The sequence below is a fragment of the Typopeltis vanoorti genome, chromosome 10, assembly GCF_054136105.1.
Source record: "Typopeltis vanoorti isolate ZY-2024b chromosome 10, IOZ_Tvanoo_1.0, whole genome shotgun sequence".
Classification (NCBI taxonomy): Eukaryota; Metazoa; Arthropoda; class Arachnida; order Uropygi; family Thelyphonidae; genus Typopeltis; species Typopeltis vanoorti.
Genome location: NC_143558.1, coordinates 99386846 through 99399484, shown reverse-complemented (window position 1 = coordinate 99399484; position 12639 = coordinate 99386846). Strand labels below are relative to the sequence as shown.

The following is a 12639-nucleotide window of genomic DNA, read 5'->3' as shown; positions in this document are numbered from 1 at the left end:
GAGAGCCAGCTGCAAGGAGATACTGAGAGATAATTCAATAGTGGAAGATACTTCCAATCGTAAAGATACTTCAAAAGAAATTTTGCAGCGTCTTTAGGTCCTGAAGCTATTCCAAACAAACTTGTAGCATCTTATTTTACACAAGCATCAGCAAACCTGTTTCTTTACGTTTAGATAAAATAAACATGCAAGCAATCATTTAATTTCTTGTCATGTATAATTTACAGTAGTCCTCCCTTATCCGCGGATAGTATCGAACCCTATATCAGTGGCATAGCTAGAGCTGTTGCTGCCCAAGATGGTCCCTGAGTTTGCCGCCCCTCTCAATGCACACCAAAAATACTGCAAAAGTCAAAATGACATGTAGGGAAATAAATTAAAACACTATATTTATTTTTGAAATAAAACTTTAATTTCAATATTCTAAAATGTTATTTTTCTTGCTTTTCTGTTAGCAAAATCGTTTTTGATATTGGCGAAGGCTATTTCGTAGTAACATAGGTAATTCTTAATCAATTTTATTTAGAAAAACTCCTCTCACAACTAGCAACAGTTACAGCAATTGTGAGGAAAATTCGCAGTGGTATTACAATATTTGGAAATGAGTTCCCGAGACTGTATTTTAGAATTAACTGCAAAAGTTCAAAAAGGTTCAAAGTGTCACCCGAGGCAGACCACCCCCTCCGCACCTCCCCCTTAGGTACGCCTCTGCCCTATATATACTATGTTTTTTTCCTATCATAAAATTTAATTTATAAATTAGGCACAGTAAGATATTAACAGCAATAACTAATAATAATAAAGAACAATTATAACAACATACAGTGATAAAAGTTATCTAAATGTGAATGGAATCTTAGCAACCTCAGCATACATTTATTTTTATTATTTATTTATTTATTATTTTATGAAGTCGAGAACTTTCACCTTTTCACTTAAAAGGAAGCACTTTACGGCTTCTCTTTGGCATATCCGAATTGCCAGCATCACCAATCTTGCTTTTTGGGCAATTATTAACTAAAATAAGGGCTACTTGAACACAAGCCCTGCGATACCATGACAGTCGATCTGATAATTGAGAACTACTCAGAATGGACTGCAATTTAAAACTTATGAATTGTATATTTCTGGAATTATATATAATATTTCGGACAGCTACTAAGTGACTAATGGGTAGGTAGCATATATGGTACAGCATGAATATGCTGGACAAAGGAGTGTGCTGGACAGTGTTCAAACCAGTTTTAACTTATGGGTCTGAAGCTGTGTCAGAAGTAAAACACTTGACCAGAGACCGTAGATATGAGTGTCCTCAGAAAGATTAGAGGCGTGAACAGATAGCATCAATGGGTGTATCATATTAAAAACAAGGATATTAGGAAAGAACTTGACATTGTCAGCATCCAGGAATGCATTAGCAGAGCTAATCTCAGGTGATGTGGTCACTTAAACAGAATGGGCGAGGAAAGATTTGCAAAACAAGTGTTCTCTGCCAGGTTGGCAGGAAAACGACCCAGAGGAAGAACGAGATATAGGTGGATAGAGGCTGTCATTTTGATATGGTACAAAGTGTCTTAGACGATAGAAATATAAGATCTCATAATGTTGGAGTCTTAACAAGTAACAGACTTATTTGGAGGAAAATTGTAGATAGGAAGTTAGTATTGATGTAAATTTTTCATGTAGTAATATCCTGTACACCCCTTGAGGGTACATGGCAGGAATTTGATGATGATGTTTTAGAATACAAGTTGAATTAACAATCGGCATTGAAATAATGTTCGATATGAAATATTGTCATATAGGCAAAGTGGATTAGTATCCACTTTGCCGATGTAATTATAAATTGTTTATTTCTGGAATTTTCCATTTAATATTTTTGGACCAGTGTTGACTGCAGAGACCTTAAACAGTGGAACATGGCACACACACACACACACACACACACACACACACACACACACACACACACACACACACACACACACACACAAAGCTACATTACAACGTACATACATATATATACTATACTATACTAAAGTCACACTACTTTCATCAATCATAAACACAAATGTCCCAGTTAATGACACAATTGTTCTCTTCAAGAACAAATTTCTACTCAGTATTGCAACTCTTTTTTCTCATGTGCTACATTCAGATTATGTTGTGTGGCAAAATAATTTTTACTTACAAAAAGAAGGTACAACCATGGGCTTACCACTGTCACACGTTATGAACTTTTATGTGAAAGCTTTTGAGCAACTTGATCTAGATTTTTTTACTTTAAATCTACAGTTTGGCTTAAATATTTTGATGATGTTTTCATTATCTGTAGCAGTGTGGCTAGATATCTGGCCACACTGCCACCAAACTAAACACCCCTTCCTCAGCCACCAGAATAAACAACATGAATGCATATAATTTGCTGTCGAAGTTAGAAACCCAAAATCGCTTCCATTTCTGGATGCACTTGTCACACATTTATTATTATTATTATTCGTGACATCTCCAAGGAGTTCGAAGACTCGTCGTGGGAGGACACCTGCTATACAACACTCAATCTCCACTACTACACCGAACCTCCACTACCATTCACCTACATCAATGCCATCTACTGTACACAACCACCACCACCACAGCTAGTATTTTTGTCTGTAAATTGCGTGTGTTCTAAAGGGCCGATTTGTCTGTATGTGGGATGAAAAACCCAAGTTTCCAGGAGAAAAAACCCTGCTACCTCCATATGAGATCAACTAACTCACCTTCAATTGAAAAAGTCCATATAAAGATTCCTCCCATCATGATGAGAATTGAACTTAGGCCCTTTCCAATTGAAGGGCGCAACATACTGTCATTTTTCCAATTGCGCTATGGAGGTGCTATATATTTCCCCTTAGGCAATCTATCCTTCTCAGTCCTGTAAGCCCACTCATAAACACTTTGAGTCATAAACTTCAAAACAGGGCAAGAACAATTTTTCTATAATGAACATGCTCTTAAGCAAGAATTGCAAATTATTAGCAATATGTTTATAAACAGTGGCTATAGCAAAAATACCATCAATAAAATTCTTTTCAAATCCAAACCTAAAAATTCAAATAATATACATTAAACTTCGTAATGTTCCATACATTAAAGGGTCATCAGATAAAACAGATAGAATATTACAACTTTACTGCTAGTTTTAAAACACTTATATAATAATAAAAACATATTCAATAATTCCACGGAACTCCCACCCCCAAACCCCAGCCTAGGGTATATCTATTCCGAGATTGGGCGCTTGTAGCTTATTTTATTATTATTGTTGTTGTAATCCGAAGACCCCATGGAGACAAAAACTCAGCTAGGGAGACCCTTGCCTTAAAAACATTCAAACCCATTCAAATTCAAACACCACACTCTCAGGCAAGGAATTCACAACTCTGCATGCAGTAAACCTGCTTATCACACCATTGTTCTCACCCTGCTTATGCAGCTTCCAGGAATGACCTCTTATTCTTCCCTGATCTCCAACCATTTTATTGAGAAACCTTTTCAACATTGATCCTATAACAACTCCTTACCAACTTACATACATGCAAAAATTCATTCGAAGTTCATAAACGTTTATGGGCACTCTTCTCCTTTGTTTTTGAAAATCAAGAAATGGGCTGCCAAGTTTAAACGTGGTCGTACGAGCCTTGAAGATGATCCACACGAAGGATGTCCAAAAAGTGTAACAACACCAGAAATCATGGATCAAGTGCACACGAAACAGCAGTCAAAACAGTGGACAGAAGCCGGTTGTTCACCACCAAAGAAGGCAAAGTCGGTTCCATCAGCAGGAAAGGTCATGCCATCGGTGTTTTGGATGCTAAAGGCATTTTGTTTATTAATTATCTTGAGAAGTGCAAAACAATAACAGGAGAATATTATTCCGATCTTTTAACCAGACTAGACTAAAAAATTCGTGAGAAAAGACCCGGTTTTGGAAGATGTTGGAAGTTTTTTCCCACATGGTGAGACTATAATAAATTTAGTTTAATCCTTTATCCAATTGTAAACAAACAAAGTTTGCGCCTGAAGTATCTTCAGGACTGAGGCTACTCATGGTAAAGGTGGACCAAGCTCTCATCACTACTTGTCTTATTATCTCCAATAATGCAAAGCACATCTCCTTGCAGACATGTATAATGCTATGCATTAAGGGAAGAGCCACTAACCAGACTGGTTTCAACCTTTATTGAATTTTCAAGTACAGGTCAAACTCTGAAAACTCAGCATTGTTCTTCTCAGTAGCAGGCTCACCCTGCCACTGAAAAGAACTCTCAGCGTTGGTTCTACCCTATAGCAGGCTTACCCCACTACCACCAAGCAAAGCTGCTCATATGTCATCTGATGGGTAACAGCAACAGCCGTTCCTCAATTAACTTCATGGGCCTCAATTAACTCAATTAACTCCAGTGATGCTCCAGTGCTGGAATAAATTATCCCATTGCATATTGATTTGAAGAAAAACGCTGACTAGCGAGGAAGAGTTTTAGTTTTGGGAAGAGATAGAAATCAGAGGGAGACAAATCTAGGGAATAGGGTGGATGTTCCAACAATTCATAGTGCAAATCCCTTAATTTTTCAATTCCCAAAACACCTTTGTGGGCAGGCACATTGTCCTGATGAAAGATGATTTTGTTTCTTCTGTAAACCGGGTCTTTTCTCACGAATTGTTTTGTCTAGTCTGGTTAAAAAAGATCGGAATATTATTCCGATCTTTTTTAAGGTTATTGTTTTACCCTTTTCAAGATAATTAATAAACAAAATGCCTTTAGGATCCCAAAACATCGATGCCATGACCTTTCCTGTCGATGGAACTGACTTTGTCTTCTTTCGCGGTGAACAACCGGCTTCTGTTTGACTGCTGTTTGGATTCTGGTGTGTAATGTGGATCCAAGTCTCATCCATAGTAATAAATTGATGAAGAAAATCAGTTTTATTCTTGTTAAAACACTCCAAGCACTGTTCAGAGATTTTCATGTGAGTGCAGTTTTGATCTGCTGTGTTCAAGCGCAGCACCGATCTTGCACAAAGCTTTTTCATTTGCAATTCTTCATGCAAAATATATCCTACACATTCTTTTGAAATGCCTATAGTCTCAGCAATTTCACTCACTTTGACTCGCTGGTCATCCAGTACCATATCGTGCACTCGATCAATGATTTCTGGTGTTGTTACACTTTTTGGGCATCCTCACGTGGATCATTTTCAAGGCTGGTACTGCCATGTTTAAACTCTGCAGCCCATTTCTTAATTGTGGAAAACAAAGGAAGAGTGCCCATAAACATTTATGAACTTCGAATGAATTTCTTTTGGAATTAAACCTTCTTTTAGAAAGAATTTTATAACTGCACGATACTCAATTTTATCTATTTCAAGAGATACAGACAACACTTTTGCTTCAGACAACTGTATAACACAAACTACTTGATAGAATGACTTACAATTTCACATGGATGCTTATGATAGATGTACCAATTTAGATAAAGTAAATCTTGGTGATAGTGTTGCCATCTATTTTTGAGGTCAAGAACCTTTCAGATCACCCTGGTATATTCTGGAAGATGACCTTGATATGAAGGTCATAACTTGAGTTGATTATTTTGGTTTATTAAATTGAAATTATTACTATAACATTATAGTTATCTCCGTAATTTATTACAAATGCTGATCAAATGTAACTATAAAAGAAATCATAGCTGTGAAGATTACACAGTTTGGATATACTGCTTCTGGCTGGTGATAAAGATCATGCAGTACTGACATGAAAGAAGGTAGTTGGGGATGGAAAAGTTACAGTGAAAAAGAGATATAGAATTGTAATATATGAGTTTATGGGAAGCTCTTTAGTCAGTTAATAAGAGTACAACATTATGAATTGCTGTAGGAGAGAAGAAAAAGAGAGAAAAAAAAAGATTGATATAATATAACAGTTGCTTGGGACATGTTGTAAACAGTGCACAGTAGTATATCAAGAATCAAGCAAATAAATAAAGTAGGAGTGAAATGGATGAGCAATGAAATTAGATACATCATTTGAAAATTAATTTTATACTCTTCAGATCCATGAGAAGTATAAAATCATGTTAGTAAAATAAACAAGCAGGGAGAGGAGGGAAAAAAACAAAAAAAAATATAGATAGATCGATAGATAGATATTATGAAAGGAAAGGAGACAGTCAGCAACCAAATAAATAAATTGAAGGGAATTCTTTCTCTAACCAGCAAGAAGAATTATGGAAGAATGATTACAGTGAATGGTGACTTTGGTATATTGAACATGACAGATGATGATGTGTAGTAGAATTATTAATTATCACTTTGTTATTATATACCACTACTATGAATGATGCTGTGTAGCATACAGACAGGAGGCAAATGTTCCAGTGACCACGAGTGAAAGAAATAAAGATTTTATGAGATCCTGAGTAGGCCAAGTGCTAATAAAGCTATGGGATTAGGTGACATACCACTGCATATTTTTAGAAGCAATATGCTAAATTGTCTGGTTGTTTAATAATAGTATTGCAACAGGGAGGATGCCTCAAGGAGTTGTAAGGAAAAAAAAGTTTTACTGCACAAAAGTGGTGTTAGAACAGGTTTCTAATTGTTTTCTGGTGTGCAACTGCAGTTATGGTTCAAATATTGGAGAAACTGGTCAGGAATAGAATACAGGATTATTTTGACAGAAATAAGATTCTTTATGGTGGTTAGCAGTACTTTTTAAAAGGCAGGGCTTGATTTAGTAAGCTATGTGGATTTTATGATAAAGCGACAAATGGACTGGGATAAGAGGGACTCGCATACAATGACATTCTTGAACTTTGGAATGGCATTTGATGGATTACAAGCTGAGGGAAATTGGGGATGGATAATAGATTAGTCAGATGGATAAAAATTTGGTTATATGAATAATACCTGCAAGTTGTGCTTGGGGATAAGAATAGCATGCCAGAAAAGGAAAGTTCGTACTGCTTGGTTCTATGCTTGGGCACTTGCCATTCAACTTATTTGTTAATGATATTTTATGAGGATTGTTAGGGGATATTCAGTTGTTTACTGCCAACACAAATTTTGGGAGAGTTACAATGAAATCATGGAATTCTATTCAATAAACTGCAGCACATGGGGATGGATATAGGGTTAGTGAGGTGGACAAGAGGGTGGTTGATGGAGAGATATCAGAGAGTAGTTGATTTGGGAGTAGGGGTCTAGAAGAAGAAGGCCTGTGACTACTGGCATGCTACAGAGCTCTGTTCTCGAGTCACTACTGTTTAATTTTTACAGTAATGATATAGGAAAGGATCTGAGAGGAACTGTTCAATTGTTTGCTAATAATGCAAAGTTGGGTAGAACAATAGTTAATACAGATGATGTTAACATTTTGGAGGATTTGGACAGACTAGCAGTCTGGGCAAAGGAAAATGCTTGTCATTTTATTGTGGCAAAGTGCAAGGTTATGCATTTTGGGGTGAAAAGATTATCAACTGCATATCACATTGATGGAACTACAGTTCCATCAATGTGGTATACAGGAAATTGATGAAGCCAGAGATTTGGGAGTGTTAGTGGATAGGGAGTTAAAGTTTAGAGGACACGTAACAAAAGTGGCTAAGTAGCTCATCACATTACTTAGTTACTGAAGAATACTTTGATAAGCAGAGATTATTTCCCATCTTGACTACGGCATGCAGATCTGATCACCTGGGGTTCTTGGTGATGAGGAAGAGGTGGAGAGGATCCAGAGGCAATTGACCAAGTTGGTAGCAGGCAGTGGCGTAGCTAAAGCTGTTGCCACCCGAGACTGTCCCTGAGTTTGCCTCCCCTCTCAATACAGACCAAAAATACTACAAAAAAGTCAAAATGATGTATAGGGAAATAAATTAAAACACTATGTTTATTTGTGAAGTAAAAATTTAATTTCAGCATTCTAAAATGTTATTTTTCTTGCTTTTCTGTTAGCAAAATCGTCAATGACATTGGCGAAGTCTATTTCACAGTAATGTAGGTAATTCTTATTCAAATTTTATTTAGAAAATCTCCTCTCACAACTAGCAATACTTACAGCAATTGTGAGGAAAATTCACAGTAATATTACAATATTTAGAGCTGAGTTCTCGAGACTGTATTTTAGAATTAACTGCAAAAGTTCAAAAAGGTTCAAAGTGCTAGCCGGGGTGGACCCCCCCCAGCTACGCCACTGGTATCAGGTCTATGGAATGAACCTCATGAGAACAGGTTGAAGATTTGTGGGTTGCAGAAACTGGTTGACAGTCAGAAAAGGGGTGATATGATTGAGACATGCAAATTACTGAAGGGTTTTTACAAGATTTATAGAGGAAATTTTTCGGAACAGATCTGGTGGTGGGAGAACTAGGGGCCATCCTTGGAGATTGAGCAAGAGTGTAGTTAGCAAGGGTATTAGAACTAGGTTTTTTTGCTTGGAGAGTGGTGAATGAGTGGAATAGGATATCAGAGTCTGTTGTGGGTGCCATGACTATGAATGAGTTCAAAGCAAAGTATGATAGATACTTTGCACAAATGTTGGGTAGTTGTTGACATAATGTTTAGGGCCTCCCTCGATGAATCTAAGGACTCCATGATGATGATGATAATGCATGATGTTGATCCATTCTGGAAGATTTGAATGGATTTTTATCTTGGATGAATGAATGGTGTTACCATTTTAATCTTAATAAATGTGTGTTAATTCATTTTGAAGTGCAGAGGTGCAGAAAAATGTATATTGGTAGAATTATGCTTCAGAAGATTGATAACATTCAGGACTGGGGAGGAGTGATTGTTGACAAAGGTCTGAAGTTCAGAGATCACATTATAAATGTTCTCCAGAGTACACAGTGCATGGCTGCTATGATAAGGAGCATGCTAGCAAGTAAAGACAGGAGGTCATTGTACCACTGTACAAGGCATTGATCACAAAACAGTACTATTGTGCAGAGATTTTACCACAATCACTTGGTTTCTGTTATTGTGAAGAAATTTTGAATGTTAGTTTAGGAGAAAGATTTAAAAATGGAAATTTAAAAAAAAAAATCGATTTTGCAGTGGTTTATGAAATGGGCAGTGATCTACAGTTAGTTTTCAGAAATAAGCTGAAATGAAAGTGGATTATTATTTCATCCTTATTATTATTATTGTACAGATACCTCCATGGTGTCTGAAGACTCATTGCAGAAGGCCCAAATTATCCACACAATCTATCGTACCTCTCCTTGAACCCATTAACAGACAAAGCACTAACAGCTGACTCTGGCAATGCATTCCATTCATTTACAACTCTCCAAGTGAAAGAGCTAGTCCTCACGCTCTTATCAACCACACTTTTATTCAACTTCCAGGGATGACCTCTTGTTCTGCTTCTTGTTTCAACATTTCCACTGCATCATATGCAGGGGAAAATGTTTTAGCCATGTTTCAGGAAAAATGTATCATGATATGATAGAAACTTAAATATTTCTATCATATCCCCTCCCTTTCCCCTATCAACCAACTTTGGTAATCCACACACACACCCTCAGTCTTTCCTCATAGGGAATGTTTCACAGACCACCAACCATCTTGGTTGCTCACCTCTGAATTCCCTCCACCACTTCCTCATCCCCAAGAAACCCATGTGGATATACCATAAACCAAGGCCTTATAAAGAGGAATAACAACTTCCTCTTTATAAGGCCTATGTGTTCTTCAATAGCCAAGTAATCTTATAAGCTATTGTAGCAACCTTAGCAATGTCCTCTAAACTTTCTAGCATCACCCCTAAATCTCTAGCTTCATATATTTCCTGGAATACAGTTTCATCAATGTGGTACACACCTTGTAATCTATTTATCCCAAAATGCATAACTTTACATTGCTCCACATTAAACACCCATTATCTTTTGCCCATACTGACAGCCTATTTAAATCATCCTGCAAGCTTTCCACATTGCCTGGATTCACTATTGCTCTAACTAATTTTGCATCATCAGTAAAATCCCAAATATTTCCTTTCAGGTTATTTCCTGTATTATTTATGTACAAATTAAACAGTAGTGGCCCTAGCATTGAACTTTGTGGCACACCACTCATCATCATCATGTCTTGTCTTCTTCTTGGAGATTGACTTCCATGATGTGACTCATGGTTGAGGATTCTATCTCTTCCATATTGTTGTAAGTATTCATTGCTGTAAATCCATGTGCATTCATTGGGCCAGTTTGCCTGTTCTGAGAGATGAAAAACCCAAGTTTCCAGGTGAAAAAACCCTCTCTCTCTCTCCATGTGAGACCAGCAAACTCACCTTTAGTCAAAAGAGACCAGATACAGGTTTCTAGTGTCATGGACAGGAATTAACCCAGGTCTTTCTGACAAAAGCACATTGTCTATGCTGACTGATCTACGGAGGCTCTCAGCACACTACTAGTCATCAAATTAAGATATTTTGAATTAAATTTATTTTAATATCTTTTCATGTACCACTTTGTGTGTGTGTGTCGCAGTTTGTTATTAATGTTTATTAGTTTGATTATCTTTTATTGTTAGCACTTTTTAAGATTATGTTGTTTATTTCAGTGCTCTGCTAAGTGTGGAATTGGTATACAGACAAGAGTAGTGATGTGTGGGATATACAAGGATGGCAGTGTTGTGCAGGTTCCTGATGAGAAATGCAAATTAGAAAAAAAATTATCATCTCTTTCAAACTGTACTAATGACGCATGTAAAGGGATGTGGTTTGTAGGACCTTGGAATAGGGTAAGAAATTACAAACATAATATTTAATGATGTGTCTACTTTGCTTCATTTTTTTCATCATTTGCTTAACAGTGTAATCACTGAATATAAATATAAAAACTAATATAAATTTATATAAATATAAAGTCATATTTATATTTATCTTTTTTATACAGAGACTTGTTATTGATCATGTCACTCATGAATTTAGCAAATTGAACTGAAGATGAGTTATGTATATCTTAGTAAATGCTATTAAATTCTTATCCTTCTTTGAACAACAATTAATTTATTCTCTTCTGTGATAAGCATATCAAAAATATTGTTTCTTCAGCATTAGTAACCTAGGCTTTTTACTTTTCCTTTATTATTTTACCATATAATTTCAGAAAGGTATCCATTTCAAGAGTAGCTTATCATAGTATTAATTTCTCCTGTCATAGCTCTTTTGAAATTTATTTGAGAATACTCTCTCCATCCTTTCTTGAAATACTTATTTTAGATCCTTAAATGAAAAAAAATCATATAGAATATAGAATAAGAGCAAAAATATCCAAACAAATATAAGAATTATTCAGCTAATCTCAATAGCCAAGGAAGCATTTGCTATAACAAGTAATGAGGCAGATGAGCTACACAGTGAGGTTTCTGAAGATTCTCATAAATACACAAACAGTGTATAGATATGACTGACAAACATTTTGAATTTTATTTTTCATCATTTCATCCTTCATTATTTTCTTTTTAATAAATAATGAAGGATGAAAAAATTCCAGATGAATGGCAGAAAAGGTCAGTGATTCACAAAACATTTTCAAAATTTCAAAAATGAAGGAAGTTGTCAGAGAGAAAACAGTTAATGAGAATTAAGTTGAATAAGGAATAAGTCGAGGAATGAGTTACATGAAAGTAAGGGAAAAAATTACTGATAGTGGAATTGTGCATACAAGTAATAGTAGAAAGTTAGTTAGTCTGACTTGAAGCCAGAATGATCAAAGACAGATGTAGTCTTTGCTTTAAGAAAGATAGCAAAACAATTGAAAGAAAAATAGGTGTGTACAGTGCTACAGGGATCTGTTTTGGGCTATTATTATTTAACTTGTATGTTACTGACATTGGGACCAGCTTAACTGAAGATATGTAGCTGTTTGTTGATATTGCAAAGTTGGAAAGAATTATGGAAATCAGAGCAGATGCTGTGGTCTTGCAGAAGGAGCTTAATAGACTATGTGAGTGAGCAAGTGACTGGAGCTGTCAGTTGCAAAGGTGCAAGGTCTTGAAATTTGGTAGGCAAAATTGAGATGCAGACTATACAATTAATGGAGAAATTTTGAAGAAGAGGAAGTGATGAAAAATCTGGCAGGATGGTGGACAGAGACTTGAAATTTGGAATAACATTTCTAAAATTGTAAGAACATCTGAATAGATTATGGCAACAATGAGGAGTACATTTACATGCAGAAAAGCAAGGAGATTATGGTTCCCTTGTATAAGTCTCTAATCAGACCACATTTGGGCTACAGTGTACAGATCCGGTGACCTTGTTTTAAATGGGATGTATTGGAGAGTGTCCAGAGAAGGTTTACTAAGTCAGTGTCATGTCTGTTTAATGTCAGATATGAGGAGAGATTGAGGGAATGCAACTTGCAGAGCTTTGTGAATAAAGAAGAAGAAAGGATATGATTGAGACATATAAGCTGGTGAGGGATTTTTACCAGATTTATGTGGAGATTTTTCATAGAAGTAGGTAAGGGTAAAACTTAAGGCAATCCCCGGAAGCTCTAAGGAGGGGTGTAAGCAGAGGAATGAGAAACAAGCAGGTTCTTTGCATGTGGAGTGATTGGTGAGTGGAATGCATTGCCTGAAAGCATGGTG

The 12639-nt window shown here is 36.2% G+C and overlaps 1 protein-coding gene across 3 annotated transcripts in view; it reads left to right on the top strand.

Annotated features, from left to right (window-relative positions):
* LOC150102627 (papilin-like) overlaps positions 1 to 12639 on the top strand; it is an 843028-nt gene that overhangs the window by 443203 nt on the left and 387186 nt on the right. For all 3 annotated transcript variants that reach the window (XM_090399411.1, XM_090399410.1, XM_090399409.1), the window contains one exon: positions 10606 to 10785. In XM_090399411.1, the coding sequence (XP_090255537.1) occupies positions 10606 to 10785 (180 nt within the window). The remainder of the gene's footprint in view (positions 1 to 10605; positions 10786 to 12639) is intronic.